At 30.9% G+C, this 22,257-nt stretch overlaps 2 protein-coding genes across 2 annotated transcripts; both read left to right on the top strand.

Moving 5' to 3' along the window:
- Positions 1 to 11,265: 11,265 nt before the first annotated feature.
- On the top strand, positions 11,266 to 13,060 carry LOC7467433 (GRAS family protein RAM1). Its single transcript, XM_002325965.4, has one exon. It carries the CDS (start codon positions 11,580 to 11,582, stop codon positions 12,969 to 12,971), a length of 1,392 nt encoding a protein of 463 aa, XP_002326001.2. The 5' UTR covers positions 11,266 to 11,579; the 3' UTR covers positions 12,972 to 13,060.
- A 4,234-nt stretch (positions 13,061 to 17,294) lies between these two features.
- LOC7475812 (uncharacterized) lies at positions 17,295 to 19,563 on the top strand. Its single transcript, XM_002325964.4, has 4 exons — positions 17,295 to 17,533; positions 17,628 to 17,733; positions 18,954 to 19,102; positions 19,187 to 19,563. Exons 1-4 carry the CDS (start codon positions 17,393 to 17,395, stop codon positions 19,286 to 19,288), a joined length of 498 nt encoding a protein of 165 aa, XP_002326000.2. The 5' UTR covers positions 17,295 to 17,392; the 3' UTR covers positions 19,289 to 19,563.
- The last annotated feature ends 2,694 nt before the right edge of the window (positions 19,564 to 22,257 follow it).

Genomic DNA, 22,257 nt, shown 5'->3' with positions numbered 1-22,257 from the left:
CAAGTGCAGAGAAGGCAGATATTATCATCTGCTGCACCATCTCGGGAGTGAGAGTGCTCGACGAAGAGCTCACCGACGATGAAGATTCTGGTGTTGACGGTGAGGACACGGCTGCAGCAGCCATAGAAGCAGCTCCCAATTTCGACTGTACAGTAAACCCTTGCCGATTCTGTGGTCGCAGACGACATTCCTTGATTACATGCCCCTCTTTCTTACAATAATTACAGAATTTCTTGCTGCAATTTCTGGCAATGTGCCCTAATTCTTTGCAATTAAAACACTGCACACTCACACCCCTCTGTCGTCCCCTTCCTTGAGCCATGTAAGCCACATTCATCTCTGTGACAGTGTTCTGAGTCAACTCGTGTTGAGTGGCGAGTCGTTGTTCTTCCCGTAACAGCTCCCCCAAACATTCATCTAAAGTGGGCACTGGACTTCGGTTGATCAAGCTAGCTCTCACGGCCTCAAATTCTGGCCGGAGCTTCATCAAGAACTGGTCCCTCTGGCTCTCGGCATAAACAAGGTATAGTGCTTCTAAACTCTCCTTTGGTATTTTAGAGTAAATTATGCCAGTATATTCACTCCATAGGTTTAGAAATCCAGCATAGAATTGTTCAATTGAGAGATTACCTTGTTTGTAATTGGCAATACCCATTTCGATTTGAAATTTTTGAGCCGAATTGTTCTGGGAATAGATGCGTCTGAAGTAGTCCCAAATCTCCTTCCCTGTGCCAAACGATCGAAGATTGTTGATCATATGGGGTTCAACAGACCCCAGTATCCAAGAGACAATTTTTGCATCCTTGGTAGTCCATATACTTAGCTCCTGTGGATCGGTTGGTGCTGGTGAAGATCCATCGAGATGCCCCCATAATTCCTTCCCTTTAACAAACATACGAAACTGAAACTCCCAACTGGCATAGTTTTTGCCATTGAATCGAGTAAGAAAAGCCTCTCCAGACATCCTAGGAATCCAAAAAAAATTACCAAATACTGACGAATTCAGTCTGTAGACTGAAGAGAAGAACAAAGATCTAGAAAATAGTTGGCTCTGATACCATGTCACAAATATCAGATTTCAATGTAAAAATGTTCTTCTTGTTTGATTGATTTCTCCCGGAAGAATTTGGTCCTCTAAATACATGTAATAATCCCTAATTTACAATCTCTAATCCCTGATTTGTAGTCTATAATAAATACAATAAATACAAGATATTCTGTTACAATTTGGTTGCCATATATTGTTGATATTCTTGCCATAATATACACTGACATGTACCAGTAATCTGGACTAAGTTACTGTTTAGATTGCTTGGAAGCAAAGAGCAGCCTTCTACTTTGTAAAAGAATCAAAATTAGCTTATCTGATTTCATACGCAACAAGCTTCCTTTTTACTCTGTTGGATTCTGTAGGGTCAAGGATATCGCATCTCATCGTCGCTTTTAATTAATTTGGTTGTTGAACCGTGAACAGCTCGATGTTCAGTCCTCATGTGTTGATATTAATTATTTGTTTTCAGGCGAAATATCCTGGGGAGGATGGAGAGAGGACTCCTGTTGCAGGGGCTGCAGCGGTTTGCAATCCATGGAGCTATTTTGGTTAGTGTTTTTGCTGAATAAAGTAACAATTCAAGTGATTTAATTTTTCAAGTGGAACTAATATCACGAGGGCTGAAGTTTCTTGTCGTCAGCTGGTAATTTAGTTTCCAATTCCGAAAGGAAAATGGCTATGCCAAACTTGGAAGAAGCAGTTGTCATGTGGCTTCCGATACCTTTTACCTTTACCTCTCCTTAATTTTTCGCATAAGCAGCATTTCACTCCTTCTCAACCAATGTTATGCTGCACAGAACATCCATCCTGTTTCCTGTAGCAATCAAGGGCAGATTCTGCACTGGAATAGTTGAAAGGCTAGCAGGAAGACATTCTTTCTTTTATTTCTATTCGCAGTACAGCATGATAGCTTCAGGAAAAAAAAAAACATTTCACTTCTAATCTTGTTCTCAACTGCTCTATATTGATAAAATATTATTCTGTTGTGTATTCTTTTGCCCTTCATTCTGATGTCTTTCCTCCTTGTCCTGTTATTATTTATGGACCAAGCCCAATGTTCTAGCAGGTGGGATTTCAAAGGCTAAGGATATATTCATCAAGCTTTATCTTTGGTGTTCTTTTGGCATTAAAATTTGGTTTTGTTTCATCCTACTAATTGTATAACTGTATGTCAATAATGTATGTTTCTATATCAAAATCAATAAAGCTTAACTAAAACTTGTGCTTTTGAAATGTGAATATTCTGATACATTATTTTGGTATTATGAAATCTTGAGTCCATGTGAGCTCAGTTGTCAAAGGGATGGTGAGATTACATAAATACCTGAAATGTGAAGAACAAAAGACGAAGAGGTAAGAACAGGGAAGCACTTGAAATGTCAGCACAAAACAATTGCATGAAATGCCAACAAATCTAAAAGAGGATAACTAATGAGATATCATCAAATAGTATGGATCTAACATTGCAACCAAATTCACATGGTTTTCTAGAGGTCGATATCATTAGTATAAAATGCCCCACTTGCCTAGTTTGGTGGTCTTACTAGAGTATCAGATAGAGCTTTCTGTGCTTATATTCCTTGGTGAAAGATCAGCATAAGAGCCATTTGACATAGTGATTTCTTGATCTAATTATCATATTTTGCATCTTAGAGTTTAGCTTTCATGTTATTAACATGTTTTACTTTGCTCTTCATTTTCTACAGCTAAAGAATTATTTCTTCTGCATAACCTGAAAACCGATAAATTTGAAAATAGCAGAAGTTTTCGCTTTAATATGGCATTTACATCATAAATTTGTGTATAATATTTCTCCTAATGCTTTCTGGGATCATTACAACTATGCAACCTGCCTTACTGGAAAATTTGAGGTGTTAGTAACTGACATTTGCATCTCTTCCTTCTCTCTCGCTTGTCTTCTAAGCATCCAAAAGTATCATATATTTTTCAGACTACTATGTTGGGGAATGTATCGGTGCCACGACTATGCATTAGTGCTCTGGATGATCCAATCTGCACTGGAGAAGCCATTCAATGGGATGAATGCAGGAGGATCCTCTTCTATGATACTGAAATAACTTGTGTCCTTAACAACCCACTTCCGTGTTATTCTGAGATTTGAATTCTCTTTTGACCATTTCAGAGAGCAAATCCAAACATTGTGTTGGCTACACCACAGCATGGAGGGCATCTAGCATTCTTTGAAGGATTAGCGGCAACCAGCTACTGGTACTTCTTACCTTTCTGGTAGTAGAATACTAGTCTCTAATCAATTCAACATTCAGATGATGTTTTGACTATAAATGTATGTAATAGTTCATCTTCCTAGATTTACAAGTCTTGTCCTGATTTGGAGATGTCATTCTTTGGGGTAGACAGATGGATAGACCTTATATTTTAATGGGATTAGCTGTGGCGCTTTCTTAACTTTCCTTTGGTAACCCCCCCCAAATCTCTTCTAATTCGCAGGTGGTCAAGGGCTGTAGATGAATTTCTTGGTGTTCTACACCTAGTCCATACATGCATGTACAGAAGGTGCACTTTCTGTTAATTACTCCTACTCTTCTCATCAAACTGATAACAAATTATTATCAGATATGCGTCGGTGAATGTAAATCGTTGTTTTCGGACCTTGTCTAATTGTGGAAGGATATGATCTTCAAGGTTTTGTTCTCTTTTCTCCACTTTAATCAACATACTAATGTTTCTGGAGGTAACGTTGTTTTCCTGTTAGAAAATTCTTAAATCATATTTTGCAACAGAAACGCATATCAATGTGGTTTCTCGCTTTCATTGCCATCAGAACAAATTGGCCACTGCTAGGATCAGCCCTTAATCTCATCTTTAGAAAGCAAGAGGTCAAGAAAAGTCATGCCCGCAGCTTAACAGGTCTGCTAAAATGTTCTTCAATAACTTTGTTTCTTCTTTTTTCTTGATTATAGGCTAACGAGAAGTATTTCACTTGTATTAACATATAATTTAATAATATTAATTCAAGATAATTAAGGAAATAGAGATATCTGTGTTTTGTCTTTATTCCTTCTATATTTTCAGTTGTTTATTCATTCATTAAATGCTAACAACTACTTTTTAATAAATCCATCAACGATTATATATATATATATATATATATATAAAGGTCTTCTAAAATGTCTGTCATTACCTGCCGAACTGCACTATAGCAAAAGAAAAAGAAAATCATGTGTCTCAATCTCTGAACTTAATTATTGCCGCCAATTTGGATAACCTATAAGAGGAGATCGGGGTGTGTGTGTGTATGAAGTTTCAGACGGCATACAAGGTGACATTTTTTTTTCCTGACCTTTGCTGGTCGATAGGCTTAGATTACGCCACCATGCATGTGGGGCATATTTTGGTGTTTGCACTTGAAAATCGACACCATCTTTCATCAAAATTCTAAAAACTTCACTGTTCTTCGAGAGGAAGTTTTTGAGTTAATTTGGATAACCTCTAAGAGGAGATCGGGGTGTGTGTGTGTATGAAGTTTCAGACGGCATACAAGTGACATTTTTTTTTCCTGACCTTTGCTGGTCGATAGGCTTAGATTACGCCACCATGCATGTGGGGCATATTTTGGTGTTTGCACTTGAAAATCGACACCATCTTTCATCAAAATTCTAAAAACTTCACTGTTCTTCGAGAGGAAGTTTTTGAGTTAATTTGGTGCATTTTCATTGAGGTTAGGCAATGATTAGATCACGGTCTTTTTCGAAGTGATATAGTTTTACGGGGACATTTAACCAAAGTACTCAACAAATTCTCAATTTGAAGGCACCATTAATACCCTACGATGGCTGAACGGTGCCATATTTTTTTTAAAAAAAAAAATTCTGGTATTTTTTAATTTACTGAATTTTAATTAATCTAATTAAACCAGTTCAGTTAATTAAGAGATAAAGCTCTTCAACTAATAATATACTCCATTCACAAGTTTCGAACTCGAGATCTTATTTAAAAAAAATAATCGTTGAACCACTTGGACCAATTACAATTGTTCTATCTTTTCTTAACTATAACTCTAATTTATGAAAAAATAGAATTTATATTTTGTGACTCATAAAAAATGATTTTTAATTTTGAGTCATAGTTTAAAAGTTGTTTTTAATAATTTATGATGAAAATAAGTTAAAGTAACTTAAGTATATTTGGTAAAAATAACTTAAAACAACTTTTTAGAAGAAGATACTTATTGCGAGTAGAATTTATAAGTTAAAATTTAGAATCTTTAAATTGATATTAAATAAAAACCTTGACTTAATTTTGCAACAAAATCTTAATTTAAGTTAAAAGTTATTTCTAACCAAAATAAAAAATTATAATTTTTTAATAAGTCAAAACTTAAAAACAACTTATAAAAAAAAAATTTAAAATAACTTTACAATATTAAGAAAGCGTGTTTAGTAAAAACAATTTAAAACAACTGTTTTTCAAGAAAAATAAGCAATGTGAGTAGAATTTATAAGTCAAATCTTACATCAAATCAAAACTACTTTATAACAAGGTTAAACTCAAGATTTATTTTCTATCAAGCATTTTTTAAAAACGTTTTTTATAAATCAAAATTAAAAAGAAAAACAACTTAAAAACCATACCAAACAATACTTTAATCACTCAAAATTTAATTTTAGATTTGGACCTCTCTTCCGTACGTCCTTATATATGTTAGTTTTTAGAAGGAAAAGGGTGTCATCTGGCTAGGAATTAATGCTTGTGAATCAATGTGTGTGTACATGAAATAATGACTCGTCCGATATCTCACAAAAAAACATGAATATCGGCCGCTGCCATGATTCCGAGGACAAAGGGTTTTTGGTAAGAAATGACCTCCATCATCATTAGGAAGCTATCATTTCAACTTTTTTAATATCAAATTCAACTTTATTTATCTATTTTTAATCAAAGAATCTATCATTTCTTGCCTTGTGATAATTAAGCACATGCACGACCAATTTAATTTCTAATTGGAAAGAATATTAATTCAAACCATTGGAAACAAGAAAAGACCAAAGGTAAATCAAAATCACGTTTATTTTCCTTGTATTCTTAGCCTTCATAGCCGTTTATATTGATATATGCAGTTTATCCTCCGTTCAATTTTTTCTCCCATAAAATTATGGTTTTATTTGTTTTATATAACTATATATGAAGCAGTTGGTAGTCCGTACTTCAATGGTTATGACAAGTCCTTCGCGGTTTTATTATTTCTTCATTAATTTGAGTTTGATTATTATAATATAATATATATGCTGTTGAAAATAATATAAATAATATAATATATATAAGTAATATAAAATTTTATCAAATAGAATCACTGTATAAAAATTTTAATTTAAAATTTTATAATTATTTCAAGTTTTTTTTTTCATGTCTCAACTAAGAAAAATTTAAATTTGAAAGTTAGATATTAAATTTGATGTTAACAATTTCAACTTCAGACATTATTCCTATAATTCTAAACTTGTAGTTCCAAACTTATAACGATATCTCTTTAATACAAATTTTATGATATTTTGTATGCAAAAAGTATATTAAAAACTTGTGAAGTAATCAAATAACCTGAATATTTTGAATGCAAAAAATTAACTTAATAGCTCAGAATATGATTATTCAATTGATTACAAATATGCGCGAGAATTTTTTTATCAAAAGAACATGAGCTGATTTAGTAATGAAAATTGCAAGTTCACTTGATTATAATTGAAACTGCAAGCCTATTATTATAAACCTAATAATTATTACCTATAAATTATCACTCTACAAACTATTTACCTATATGTTATATGCCTATGTAACTATTTATTCACCATATTCTATTTAAAATAACTTCTGGTAACTACTCACTCATTTTATTCCATTGAGGTAACTTATGATAACTACCTACTCACCATATTTCATTCATTGCTTTAAGAATCTTACACCATGTAGTCTCTTTATACCTTTCTTTCATAACCCATATTACTTTCATATGCTCAAAACTGCTTAAACCCACTTCTTTAGCATGTTATTACATGTTTGAGGTGACCTATCATTTATGCAAGTTTGGACTTTATCAAGTCTGGTCTGCAATTAAGATTAACTTGTTCTTAACCCTGAGGGGTGTAGCTCAATTGGCAGGTCCTGAGTTTGCTCTCTAGAAGTTACTAGTTTGAGTCTCATAAACCTCAGGGTCACTGGAGGATTACATTGTTGTTAACTTCAGAGCCCGTAGGATTAGTCGAGGTGCGCGCAAGCTGGTTCGAACACCCACGTTAATAATAAAAAAAAATTAACTTGTTCTTCCTGGTCCAAACTTTATAACTCTTTGGTCAATTAGTGTATAACAATTACTAAATATTTTCTCTTTAAATAATAATTTTTTTTAAGAAGTTTATGAGTCCTTAAATAAATTTAAAAAACCAATTTAAACAAGGTAAAAAATTAAGAGTCCTAATAAGAAAGGAAAAAAAAAGTCTTAAAGAAAAAAAAAGACAAAACTGACCTAAACAGTAGCTTCCAAATCTAATTTAGAGGTATTCTAGACCTCGACTAGCTACAATGTCTATAAAACTAAATATTTGAAATCTTTTAGTAAAATTTAAGCATAATCTAATAATCAAATAAAAAGTTACGATTTTTTTTGTCAAAACGGTTATTTTGTGCAATCCAAGCCTCTTTTTAAACTAAGCATTGTCCAATTAATCTACAAATACTTCTACAAGACTATCCATAGGATAGGTTTTTAATTTTTTTTGGTAAAAATACCTTCAACAAATAAGTGATGTATTTACATTTTATTAGCCATTTTATCTCAATTTTTTAATTCGGTGTAAGTGAATTAAGGAGCTAGAGACTTCTCTGAATATGTGTGATGGAAATTAAAGACGCAATCAACCTATCTACACATCTTACTAGAAAAAGAAATATAAAGAGATATAATAAGATCTTTGTACCAAAATGAGTTAGGATTTCACATTAGTGCTTGGAAAATAAGGGATTCTAATACAATAATAAAACCATAATTAATTAATACCGATTTAGATTTTTTGGATTAAGAATGTGTTAATGTACGTGCTGAAAACTCTTAATTGTTAAAGTATATTGTAATGAGATTATTATTATTATTATTATTATTATTATTATTATTATTATTATTATTATTATTATTATTATTATTTATGAAAATGAAGATGTTTGGTGTTCATCTACTCAACAAAAACTATTTGTTTAAGCCCATAATTTTAATGATATATATATATATATATATATATATATATATATATATATATATATATATATATATATATATATATATATATATATAATCTTGCTAGCAGTCCAGTCTACTAATTCTTTGACTTCTGACTTTGTCTTCTCCAACATCAAATTTATAATTACCTTCTCAGCTAGTTTCTTAGAAAAACAGTATTTGATCATGCCCTCTTCAAAGCCATAAAGTTTATAATTTCCCCATTTTCAAGAATCCTCTCATGACCTGGAGAATTTTCTAAAACAAATCTGATGCCTTGAATATGAGCTGGAGTACATATGCTGGGATAATTAAGGAACCGGGTTGACTTGGAATAATGTGAGATAAAATCATGTTCATATTGAGCATATATACACATGAATATATATGTTGATGTTGTCAATGATTTTTCTCCACCAAAAAGGTGATCAACAACTGTGATGTAGTCGTGGGAGAATTATCACAAAAGGGATAAGATAATCAAAAGATAGAATGATTGCCTTCTTGAACTTATTTCTTCTACAGCAACAGCTATATATCTCTGCAAACGAATAGGGTTGCTTTTTCACACTTGTAATGTTCTTTTTATGTGTTTTTTGAAACTCCAGACGATTGAGAGATAGAAAAAGACCTAGCAATTTGCAAAATATCATTATAAATAGTCTTTTTACAATTAATTTGTGTGGCCTTACTGTTGAGTACTGTACGATGATCATAAAAGTACGTACTATTATCGAAGAAAAATACTTCCTAGTGTTTTTAAATCATCTGAAAATTGATTCTGCAGGACAAAAGGTATCGAAACAAAAGATTAGTTGCTTGATGATGAAAACAACATCATTACCAAATAAAAGAAGTAGTGGTGATGATCATCAAATCTACTGCAACCCAAACTGTTGTCCCAGTTGTATATATATATATATATATATATATATGACCAAGTACTTTTCTTCAGAGCCAATTCATTATTAATATACTCACGCTGTGAAAGGATCGATCCTTAATTAATATCATATCTTCAGCATATTCTAAGAAATTGGTCTTTTGGATAGTGAGTGCCTGTATCTACATTGATAACTAAGTCCGGAAAATGGTCTGCATATTGGATGACTAATGGACTGCTGCTATCACATAAGGAAATCATCGCCACACATTTAAGGGATCCTGTCCTTCACTGCAGAATTTCAAGGTTTATCAAGCTAGTCATGTTCTTTGCTTAGCGTCGCCAAGAAGTCGCCATATGTCGGCTTCATGTATATACTGCTAGGGTTAGTGATACCTTGCATTTCAAGCTTCGTCAGGCAAATTTATATTAATCAGGAGGGGTTTAAATATAAATAATTGCCCCATGTCTTGCATATACAAGACAATGAAGGCCACAATCTACATCTACCCAACTACGCCCCCATCATTCTTTATGTTGTTAAGGTTCAAAAATGTTTTCTTGGACTCATTCAAACGGAATTTTCAATGTAAAGACTAAATATAATTAATATTCCTTAAAGCAACTTGCTCAAATCCTTGGACCGAATTAAATATATTCTTTTTATCCATTTAATTTGATTTTTGTAGAATAGAATAGTAAATGGGAAACAAGGAGCTAGCTGCACCTGGAGTTTTGAAAGTATACGAGTAAAGTACTAACTACTACATATATTAGAGACAAGAAAATAAAGACAAATGATGAAATACATGATCATACCACTAACATACGTATTTCTCAAAAGTTTGCTCATATATACATCAGCATTGCGTGTATAATTTATATATTAATCCCATGTGAAACCTCTCATCGGCGTCCTTAATTACCCGATAATTAAGCTACCATGTTATGCTTATAAGATTTAAAGATGAAAAGTGTTTTCCGCCAAAGTTGAAGTTTCCATTATATCTCTACTTTTGCTGGTCCAGATGCATTGATGTTTGATGGCTTGGGGAGTGATTGTGGAAAGCGTGGTTGGACTTGATGCTCACATACCGGGTCAAGAGGCCGATTGAGTGTTTGTTCAGAAGTAAATAATAAAAACAAAATGGTGTGGAAAGATTAATGTGGCCTCTCATTGTCTGCGGACCCTTTTAGATGTATTCATTAATGATGAAGGAGAGATCAGTCTATGACTTTTTCGACAGAGAAGATCCGTCGGCTTCTATCAAAATTAATTTTCCTTGGTTATAATGCTATAAGATTTTATAAGAAATAAAGAATGTATATTTTTGTTAAAGAATTATCTCATTCAATAGTTTAAGTTGTTATGTGAAGTTTTAAAATATAATTTATATTATTCTTTAATATACATCCTCAAGTGAAAGTTTTTTAAACTTGAAACTTGCATAGATCTACACTACTTTGTGTTTATTTTTATCAAATAAATAGGGATGGTGAGATTCGAACTCGTGACCGTTTGGTCATTAAGGTTCTGATATCATGTGAAAAAATCATCTCAACTCAATAACTTAAATTGTTAAGTAATGTTCCAAGATATAATTTATATCATTCTATTTAAATATCTATGTTTTGCAATTATAATTTTATGAATAATCCCAATTAATATAAAGGTGCAAATTCAAGACTTGTGAGCTTCTTAGGCTTGCAATTATGTTGTATAGAGGTGTGGTAGATTCTACATATATATATATATATATATATATATATATATATATGATTCAAATACATAATGTATATAGAAAGCTTAGAACATTTAAGGTACTGTCCAAGTTCAACTCCCTTTTCAAGCTACAGTGCGTAAGAAATCTAAGACAAGATTTTAAGCAAGAAAATTAACAACACATGCATATGGCATCTAGAAAAAGGAAAGAGAGGACAAGTCGTCGGGGACGGTAGGTTGGGATTCCCCATTTTCCCCGCTGTTTTTTGTCGACTTCATGATGTCTTTTATAGCAACTTCCGAACTACCAAATATTTAGACCCCAAAAAAACGATTCCAATTCCTATGGTATTTTCAAGCATCGCACTGGACAAGCAGAAACGTTTCGAAATGTTTTCTTGACCTATAACATCAATTCTTCGAGAATAAAGAGATACCCATCTTCTGTCTCTCCCTTCCTTATTGGTACGAGAAACTAAAAAAATATATCCTATCTCTCATCCCTCTAGTCTTTGGTTCTATTCACTTGTAATGACACATTGGAATATTACCACATGATTTATTACAATGCCCCGTTTCTTGCATAAAAACTCAACCATGACAATCTTCTTTTGCTTGTCCTAAACTTTATTCATCTTGCCTTAATATTCCTTTTCTTTATTTCTCTCTTACATTGATGGAAGGCATGGAAGATCAAGAGGAACTTTTGAATCTTAGCCTAGCAATTGTTACAGACTCCAATGGTGACATGAAAAGGAAGAGAAAGAGATCAAGGGCAGATGTTTCCAATCCTTTGATGAATACTTATGAGGGTCGTAGTGAAGGGAAAATATTTAGGCTACTCCAAATGAGGGAACAAATGCTAAAACTAGACCATAAGAGGAAAGGAGCTGTTGAAGAAAATGGCAAGGGGCTTCATTTGATTCACTTGCTTCTTATAGCTGCCACAGCACTTGACGAGAACAATGTAGGCTCAGCCTTGGAGAATCTAACAGAATTGTATCAAAGTGTCTCCTTATCCGGTGATTCGGTGCAAAGGGTCGTTGCTTATTTTGCTGATGGATTGGCCGCAAGGCTCCTCGGCAAGAAATCTCCCTTCTATGATATGATCATGAAGGAACCAACATGTGAAGAAGAGTTCTTGGCGTTCACAGATCTTTACAGGGTGTCTCCTTATTACCAGTTTGCTCATTTCACTGCAAACCAGGCAATCCTTGAGGCCTATGAGAAGGAAGAAGAGAATAACAACAGTTCATTGCATGTCATTGATTTTGACGTCTCCTATGGCTTTCAATGGCCTTCTTTAATACAGTCTCTCTCCGAAAAGGCAAGCAGTGGCAACCGAATTTCTCTGCGAATAACCGGATTCGGCAGAAGAATAGAAGAATTGCAAGAAACTGAGAGTAGATTACTTAGCTTTGCGAAAGGGTTTCGCAATCTAGTCTTTGAGTTTCAAGGGTTGTTAAGAGGGTCTAAGCTCTTCAACCTAAGGAAAAAGAAAAATGAAACAGTTGCTGTGAATTTAGTCTTTCATTTGAATACTCTGAACGATTCTTTGAAGATATCCGACACATTGAAATCAGTACATTCACTTAACCCCTCCATTGTTGTCTTGGTGGAGCAAGAAGGTAGCAGAAGCCCAAGAAGCTTTTTGTCAAGATTCATGGAGTCTTTGCACTATTTTGCAGCAATGTTTGATTCTTTAGATGATTGTCTTCCTCTAGAAAGCTCAGAGAGATTAAGCATTGAAAAGAATCATCTTGGTAAAGATATCAAAAGGATGCTCAACTGCGACAAAGATGATGCAAACTGTCCAAGATATGACAAGATGGAAACATGGAAAGGAAGGATGGAGGGCCATGGATTTGCAGGCATTAAACTCAGCTCCAAGTCCTTGATACAAGCCAAGCTTCTTTTGAAAATTAGAACTCATTATTGTCCTCTTCAATTTGATGGAGATTTTTGTGGTGGGTTTAAAGTTTTTGAAAGAGATGATGGGAAAGGTATTTCTTTAGGGTGGCAAGATAGGTATTTAATTACTGCCTCTGCATGGCGTATTTGTGCATGATAGTTACTTTGTTGTTCCCATTTCCAGCTAACATATTCATGATTTTTGCAACTTGAATCAAATAAGAGTACTTAGTTTTGACATGATCATGTCGTAATTTGTGCTATTTAGATTAAAATTAATTTAAATCTTGCTTGCTAGCCTACTATATAGTACATATTGTTCACTCATTTCTGTAACCAAAATATATATATATATATATATATATATTGCCCTATTCTCAAAATCAAGTTCTAATTAATTAATTTGGACATGGAAGTTGATTCAATTTATACTAAAATTACAAAACTCGGTCCGGCTCAAGATTTAGTTTATGAATTGAATAGATTAACTTGAGTTAATTAAGATATTATTGTTTTAATTTTTTTTAGTTAAAATGATATATAATTTTTAAAAAATTATTTAAATAAAATCAGGTTTTAACCGGGTTGATAATTAAACCTTCGAGTTAATTTTAAATATTTTTTTTAAAATCAGACTTAGACCAAGAATCAGATCAATTAAGTCGTGTATCAACTTATCAAACTGATTTGAATTTAATAACTTTAGTTTATACATAATAACACGTATATATTTAGAGATTATCCCACGGGATTATTGGAAAATCCAAAGTGAAAGTGGATGCCTTCAATATGATTGTCATCAAGCCAACTTTTTCGAGTGAGCTTCACTTCCCCGCAAACTTCTGATGGTGCCATTTTGCCAACTCATAATATTCTAGAACTTAGCCATTCATTATATGGTATGCTTTTTTTCCTTTTAATGATCATAAAGCTAATTTTGGCCTAAAATTACTAACAAATCTCAAGTGTGATGACCAAGCAAACCTCGTTTCCTAGCATTTTGGTGCATTAACTTGCATAAAACATGCATCTTGCTTAACCAAACCAATGAGTGTCAAGAATTTATAATTAATAAGATGATTATGAAAATTTCTGTATAATTTCGAAGCTGTTAATTTGGCCTAAATCTGCCGCAGCCACAGTTTCATAACTTATATGCTTGTGGCAATATCCTAATTATTGTGATAATCACTTCCCTCGCTAGACCAATATTAATTAATTCTAAGTTATTATAGTTCAAATCTCAAGTTAAGTTATAGTTAAGAGGTAATTTTTTAATTATATATAAATCTTAGTTTTTAACATGAGTAATAATAAATATTAAAAAATTATGATGTGAAAAGGCTATAAAAAAAATATTTATGGCTCGTTAGAGCAATGAGACCAATGTATATGGCTCGTGCTACTCTATCTTTATGCTGAGTCAGATCCAAGCGCCGCTTGGTGCTAGAGCTGCTTGCCCTTAACCTGGACAAGAGGCACACCGATACCTCCACATGAGAAAACCTGACGCTTAGAATGCTTGTCCATGTATTACAACTAAAATACATTGGTACTTTCAATGAGCAACAATCATTTTAATACTTGTACTATATATAAGATTATAACAATCAAAATTGATCTGTAACTATATATCACATGCATATAATTTATTATAATTAATTAACTTAATTCGTGTTTGTTTTTTGGAAAGTGGTTTTCGGGAAATCACTTTCCAAACTTTCCTGTATTTGTTTGTTATTAGAAAAAATGGTCAACGGAAAACACTTCCAATCAAAAGAAAATTTGGCTTAATTTCCAGGAAAGTGTTTTCCTTTTATTTTGGACGGAAAACACTTTCTGAAAGTTGTGAAAAATTTAAAAATATCATATTATTTGTTGATTATATCAAAATTGGTCCTCAAACTTTTGATTACCATATATATATATATATATATTTTGATTTTTTTTTTCAATTTCATCTCTTAGAATTTGATTTTTATATTAACTTTTGTCCTTATTTTTATAATTGTTATTTACTTTTTTCTTATCATTTTTTAATTGAAATTTTTTATCTACCAAATTTGGTCCTCATTATTTTGATTGTCACTTATTTTATTTGAAATAATTAATTTATGAAATGTTAATTATTATTATTTAATTTCTTCATCTTTTAATTTTTTTATTTTTTAGATTTGATCTCTATTATTTTGATTATTATTTATTTTATTTGAGATAATTTATGAAATTATATTGTTTTTCAATTTCATTCTCATTCAACTTTTTAATTTGTAAGATTTATTCCTCATTATTTTAATAAACTTGAAAAAAATATTAATAAATTATTTTCCAGCTTATTTTCCATGACATAACCAAACACTAGAAAGTGTTTTCCAACTTATTTTCCATTACACTACCAAACATCGAAAAATAATTCACTTTCTCGGAATTTACTTTCCAAAAAAAAACTACTTTCCAACAAACAAACGAGGCCTAAGATGTACATGTTACTATCAATGCCCTCCTTTATTAATGCCATCCTTAAAGAATGACAAAACAACTACAATTAAACTTGAGGGGTAATTCATCTGGTTAGGTCTTGAGTTTGTTTTTTAATGGTCATAAGTTTGAGTCCTCTCAAAACCACTGAAAACTTACATGATCGTTAACTTTAGGACCCGTGAGATTAATTGAGGTACATGCAAGCTAGCCTGAACACCTATATTAATTTTTAAAAAAATACCTACAATTCTACAACCTCACGTACTGTACATAAAATTGTCATTTTCTTCTCCACATAAGATTTAACATCCAAGTTTTACTATAACATAATTAAGCAAAAAATGAAAGATTAAACTTACCACATATATATTAAATTATATATATAAAAAACTAAGCTACTTGAGAAGTTACTTTGACCTTCTTGAAGATCAATGTGGATTATAATAATAATCCAGTGTTTTTTTTTAAATAATCTTTTGATTTTTTACATTGTGATCATCTGATTTTTTTTTTCAATATAATTTTTTCATGTTGTGTTAGTTTGTAATTGAACTTGATGATTTATTTTAGTTATCTAGATATGGGTCTGACAATGTTGATAAAAAAATATCGCTTAATTAATCCTTTGTTTAACACAATAAAATTTTATTTTATTGATTTAAAATAATTTAATCTTTGATGGTCAAAATTTAAGTTTAAACAAATATCCAACCTTTTTGTTTCGGTAGCATCAAGGACTACTCAAGTTTAGTAGTTTTTTCTGTTCTTTTTTTTAATTGATTTTTTTTATTTTATCCTTTTAAGTTGGGTATATTGAGAATTATGATTTATATTTTTTTATTTATTTTTTATGAGGTTATCACATTCTTACTACTTGAGTTGCAAGTTTGACTTGCTAACTTGGATTGTTTTTAGTTGTTTTTTACTCTTTTTTATTTTAAATTTTATCTTTCAACATTTGGTTAGCTAGAAGCTGAGCTTCGTGATTTTTTTTGTTTTTAGTTTTTATGAGGTTATCTCAATTTTATAACTAAGATTGCATGTTTGGCATTTAAACCAGGATTGACAAATCTTTTTTCTTTTGTTTTTTTTTCTAGAATTTAATGATATATATTTTTTTGTTTACAATCTTAAATATTTCGGTCGATTTGCCTTTTTTTTTTCTTTACTTAGATTAATTAGAAAAAAAATGGATATTATTCTATTAAATTTCATTTAATATTTACTTTGTTATCAAGTGAGTTATAAAGATTTTTTTTTGAAATTTTGACAAAATTTATGTGTTCACGTTAAAAAAAAATTGGTATATATATATATATATATATATATATATATATATATATATATATATATATATATATATATATATATATAATGGGAATGGACTCTCCAACATGCACAAAAATCACCCTCCGTAATTTTTGTAGTTATTTTTAAATTGAAATTTACATTTTAATTCCTTTTTTCTCTCAAATGTGATAACATTAATAAATATTTTATTACTTCTTCATCCTTTTGTTTTCTTCGAATATCTCTCTTTATTTTAAATTTTAAAACACAGTGATGTTTTTTAAAAGATTCAATTTAAAAATAATTAAGAAAAATTTTACTAATTCTATTTGAGAAATTATTCTTACAAAATAGCTCTATTGGGGTGAAAAAAATTATTATTATAATCTTCAAACCCTGGACGATTAGATTGTCAAATATTTAAGTTATTTATTTTTTTTATTAAAATAATATTAATTTTTTTAAAATAATTCTTTGATATGTGCTATGATTGAGTTTAGATTATGTTTGATCAGTTCAAACAATATGAAATTACTAGTGGTTAATGTTTTTTTTTTAATTAAAATTAAAATCTAATTTATACCGGATTGTGGATTTTTCAGTTCGGGTTTACCAAGTCGTACAGTGCCTTGAAACTACAAGTCGTTCGTTAACCGTCAAAGATTTAATTAACTGGTAAACCTGCATAAGCTTGGCGACGTGGCGAAATCTAAGTTCTAATTAGTCACAGAAATAGACTTCTACCGTAGGTAGTAAATCACCACTGCTAGAACTAGAATCCTGTGTTAGCAGAGTGCCGGAAAAAAAATGGAAGAGCTGAAATCAGCAATGGAAGCTCACTTGGACATGATGGCGGATCTTGTCCAGAAACTCTCCTCGGAGCTCCGATCCGGACTCCGACCCGCCATCGATAATTTTATCGGTTTCTTCCATGCCATAGACTGGACGGTACTCTTTTTTTAAGACTTTTCCTTTTTCTTTTTTTTGGGGTTTTATGATTAAATTAAATAAAAAGGAAGTTTTTATTTTTTGTTTTGAACAGGAACCTTGGCTGATGGGGCTAATAGGATTCCATCTCGTGTTGCTGGTACTAACAGTTGTTTCAAGGAAACATATTAACTTCCAGATGTGTCTGTTCCTTGTAGCTTGTAAGTTTTTTTTTTTTTTAACTTAATTTTGTAGTAATGCTGTAAATGTGAGTGAAATTGATTTTTATTTATTTAGGGACTGTAAATTTGGGTTGAATACGGTAATGGGTTGCCAGATTTTTAAAAAAAAAACAGGACTTCTTTTGAAAATATTGAAGCTTTTTTTTGTTGTTCTGCGCATTTTTGGAAATTGCGGGTTAATTTTTTGTTTGGTCTTGGATGGACATTTTGGGATTTAATGTATTGGGCAATTGCAATTGTTACATTAGGGTTTTCTTGCTTTGTTCTTATATGATATGACATGAGTTGGTTTTTGCTAGTAATGTGGCTAAAATACTGTGCTTGTGTATAAACAATTGGTTTCTGTAGTAATGTGGCTAAAATATTGTGCTTGAGTATAAACAGCGACTGTGTGAGAGATAAAAGATTGATGGCCTTGTATGAATATTTGGTTGAATTTAGTGAAGCTAATTTGTTTGGGTGTTAAGCATAGTGCTTGTATTAGTTGTGCAACATGGGAATGGCAGTTTAATAGTGCTATGCTAGTTGGTTAACTATTGCGGTAGAGTGTGTTGCCATCCAATAATGATAATGTAATTGTGTAAAGATTCTCAGTATAGAACTAGCATTTGAAATCGTAAATGGAGTCATCTTTCATTAACTACCTTTTCTGCAATATGATTGCTGTGTGAATTCTGCAATATGATTACTGTGTGGATCTTATTAAATTGGTGTCTGTGTGTGTGTCTCTAAATGTTAGAAACTTTGTGATTGTCTGTGTTGCTTTTATGGAAGTTCGACTGCTAAAATTATTGTTACAGGCTTCAAGAGCTGTCAACTCAAAACCAGTTTTGTAGTTAGAAAGTTACCTAGATTCTAGAATCCTGTATTTATTTTGTGAATTAATTAATATTGAGCCACAAATGTCACCTAAACTCTTACTCTTAAAGCTAGTTTTTGGGTCATAACTCAGTGTTTCCTAAAATCAACTTTCCAACACTTGACCAACTAGTGCTTATGGTTCACAATGCCAAAAAAGAACTAATTCACTTTACTCTCCAATATAAAATTTTTATCAGCTTGTATTTCTGTGGGTGATTTCTGTCCTGGAATCGGAGTTCATGCTAGCATGCATTGATGTATTCTTCTATTGTACTTTCCATTCTCACTGCTGAAGTCCTTGGATATTTGATTTCATTTAATCATTTGATGTCATGTAGTGGCTGGTGTATACTTAGCAGAGAGGCTTAATAGAGTCATGGGTGACTACTGGAGGAGCTTTGCAAGCCAGAATTACTTTGATCCACATGGACTTTTTCTTTCAGTACTCTGGTCTGGGCCTCTTCTTATCATTGCAACCATTATTCTGGTGGGTGTTTGCAGTTACCCTTTTAATCTGCTTCTTTTTTCTTTTTTTCTGCTATTCATTCTGACCCTATTATCTTATTTGCAGATAAACTGCCTCTTTTCCTTGTGTTACATGATTGTTCGGTGGAAAAGGGCTGAGCTAAGACATCGTGCTAGGCTGGCTCGTGAGAGTAACAAGCAGGATTGATCTTCCCTTGCCTGCTGCTCTGTGAGAAAGATCGAAGAGCCTCTTCTTCCCTTAAGGCAGTTTTGCAGTTACAAGTTATATTGGGAATATGTATTTTTCCTCTATCCTACGAAGTCATTTTTTTCTCCTCTTCTTCAGCTTCGAATGGTGTAAAATATAACCTGGGTTCTATAACCCTGCCATGTACACCAGTGCATTTTACGGTCAGTGGATTCAATTTGTTAACAAACTTGAACTCTTACTCTTTTGAATGCTTTGCAGCCATTCACAAATCATTTTGAGTCTTGAATTTTCATTTCTTAGATTTTGAGGTATTCGGCCTTTTCCATCAGTGAGAACTGTGAACTCATAAAATTGAATGTCAGTGTCCAAAACATTCCTCATGAATGGACGTTCATGTCAATTGTTTTTAACGTAAAAAATCATAGGATGCTAGGGTGATTAAGGTGTTTCTAAAAAAGCAAAAAAAAATTGATATTTGGGTTATTGACTTGATTGAATTTAAAAAACTTAATCAATTTAAATAATATTAATTAAAAAATATAATGATAATAAATAAACTAACATGAAAAAATTGACAATAAAAAAAAATTATGAAGCTTAATTATCAAATATACTAATATTGAAGGGTGAAAATACAAAAAAAAATAAAAAAAACAACGAAAAAAATATTTAAGTCAACCCGGGTTAACTTACTAACCCTGTGACCCTAGGCATAAGATTGTGATAATCTAATAGAAATGAAAGTGAAAAAACATTATGAAGACTAATTTTCAATAAATCAAATGTTGAAGTAAAAAAATAAAAAATTAATTTAAAAGAGACCTAAAAAATCAACATTAACCCATATTAACCTTCAAAATACATAACCCTAGTCATGAGCTCAGAACCAACCCCATAGTGGGTAAATCCTAAAAAATAAAGCAGTAAAATTCTAAACCAATAATATACCAAGGGATGAGATTGAAAAAATATATATTAAAATAAGATCCACAACAAAATAAATAGTAATAAAAAAATATGAACTAGATCTGATATAAAAATAATTTGAAATCAAATTCAGATGGATAAAATTAAAAAAATAATAATTAGGTAAAGAAAAAAACAAATAATAATAAAAAATAAATAAAAAATTTAATATAAAAAATAAAATAAATTAATTGATAATAGATGAAATTAAAAAAAAAAAAAATTAAAAAAAATAAAAGTCAAATTAAAAATAAATGATTATGATTAGGAGTTTCCAACCACTATTCTATCTTGTAAAATATAATTATGGTTATGATTACATGCATATATAAATATGTTAAAGTTCCTTGCAAATAAGCAATCTTTTATGAAAAGGTTTGATTTATGTGCAAAAAAATAGATTCCTTGAAGACATGGCCCTTAATGATTTAAAACTTTTCAACATTTACTTTTAATCAGGAGTCTAGCTACAAAAAATTTTGGGTGAAGAGACAGATTTCCAAATTGATGATAAATTCAAGTACCCTTGAAAGCCATATTACTGTTTCTAAGAAAATAAAGGCATAGGAAGTTGAAGTTTTACCGGTGGTGAGTAAAAAAACTAAAAAACTGAAAAAACCAGAAAAAAATAACTGAAAAAACCGAACAGTGAAAAAACCGATTATAATTTTGAAAAAACTGACCGGTTCGGCTCGATTTCAATTCTATAAGCCTGAAATAGAAAAAACCGAACCAAAACCGGAAAAAACCGAGCCAAACCAGTATGAAACGACTTTTCTTCTAAAAAACCCAACCGAAACCGGTCAGTTTGAACCGGTTTTGTTTTTTTTTTTAAATTCAGTTTGATTATTTTTTTTATAAAAACCGAACCAAATAAAAAATAATCACTCTTAAATTTTATTGATGTGTAAATGAATACACCCAAAGAACTTGCCAGACCCAGTACAGCTCGAATACACCCAAAGAAATTGCCAGACCTCATGTGTCAGTCTCTCACTTAAATTTCTTACCAGACCCAGTACATCTACCACCCACAGTAATGTGAAGCCAGTCGGTGCTTTCCTGACAGGTGAAAGAGACACATTAAATGATATTATTAAAAACTAAATAAAGTAATTGACAAATTATTATTATTATTATTATACTATATTTTAAATAGAAAATACTATACATTTATTTTGGATATAGAAAAATTATAACATGGATAGATATAAGATATAAAGTATTGACACTATAGCAAGTGATGTTTTTTTTGTTTTATAGTAAAAAGTATTGCTCGGTCTGATTTAAGTGCTAGATCTAAAATTATTAAGTTTGCTTTTTTAGATTTATTTCTTTTTTCTTATCGAATTTTTTTTCATACGATGAAGAAATAATAAATTGATAAGATTTTTTTTATATTATACAAAGGAAGATTTTTTTTATATTATACAAAGGTTAGGTGATGATATTTTTTTATTTTTTTATTTGAGGTTGAGTTGAATTTTCTTATTAAAACATGTTTATTTTTACGTTTTAAAAAATACTTTAAATTTAATTTTTTTTTATTTTTTTTTAATTCAAATTAATATTTTTTGATATTTTTATATTATTTTGATGGGATAATATTAAAAATAATTTTTAAAAATAAAAAATATTATATTTATATATTTTTTTGATGCGATGATATAAAAAATAATTTTTAAAAATAAAAAATATTATCTTTATATATTTTTTTTAAAAATATTTTATAAAAATAACTGATACGTAGTAATATAATAACTAGTATAATTGCCCGCGTTACACAATGAGTCCATACCAATTGTTTTTCTAAATTTAAAAATATTTAAATTAGATTAAAAATACAAAATATATTTGCATTAATACCATATTTAAATAAAGTATTTTCAACGGTAATGAATAACACAGCTGAGCTTTTTTCTTTTAAATTTTTTCCTCTTTAAATTTTTTCCTTTTTGTAAAAGTTGGGTGTTTGGATGCTATGATGGAGCTGCAGTGAA

Source organism: Populus trichocarpa, chromosome 19 (genome assembly GCF_000002775.5).
Source record: "Populus trichocarpa isolate Nisqually-1 chromosome 19, P.trichocarpa_v4.1, whole genome shotgun sequence".
In the NCBI taxonomy this organism is placed as follows: Eukaryota; Viridiplantae; Streptophyta; class Magnoliopsida; order Malpighiales; family Salicaceae; genus Populus; species Populus trichocarpa.
Note: the sequence above shows the minus strand (reverse complement) of the source record. Positions and strands in the feature narration are given on the sequence as shown.

What these genes read in the sequence shown, in the direction of transcription:
- LOC7475812 (XM_002325964.4), top strand. Translation starts at nt 17,393, where the DNA reads ATGGAAGAGCTGAAATCAGCAATGGAAGCTCACTTGGACATGATGGCG. An exon ending in GTGTCTGTTCCTTGTAGCTT is followed by an intron (nt 17,734 to 18,953) that starts GTAAGTTTTTTT and finishes GATGTCATGTAG; the next exon opens with TGGCTGGTGTATACTTAGCA. An exon ending in TCATTGCAACCATTATTCTG is followed by an intron (nt 19,103 to 19,186) that starts GTGGGTGTTTGC and finishes TCTTATTTGCAG; the next exon opens with ATAAACTGCCTCTTTTCCTT.
- LOC7467433 (XM_002325965.4), top strand. Translation starts at nt 11,580, where the DNA reads ATGGAAGGCATGGAAGATCAAGAGGAACTTTTGAATCTTAGCCTAGCA.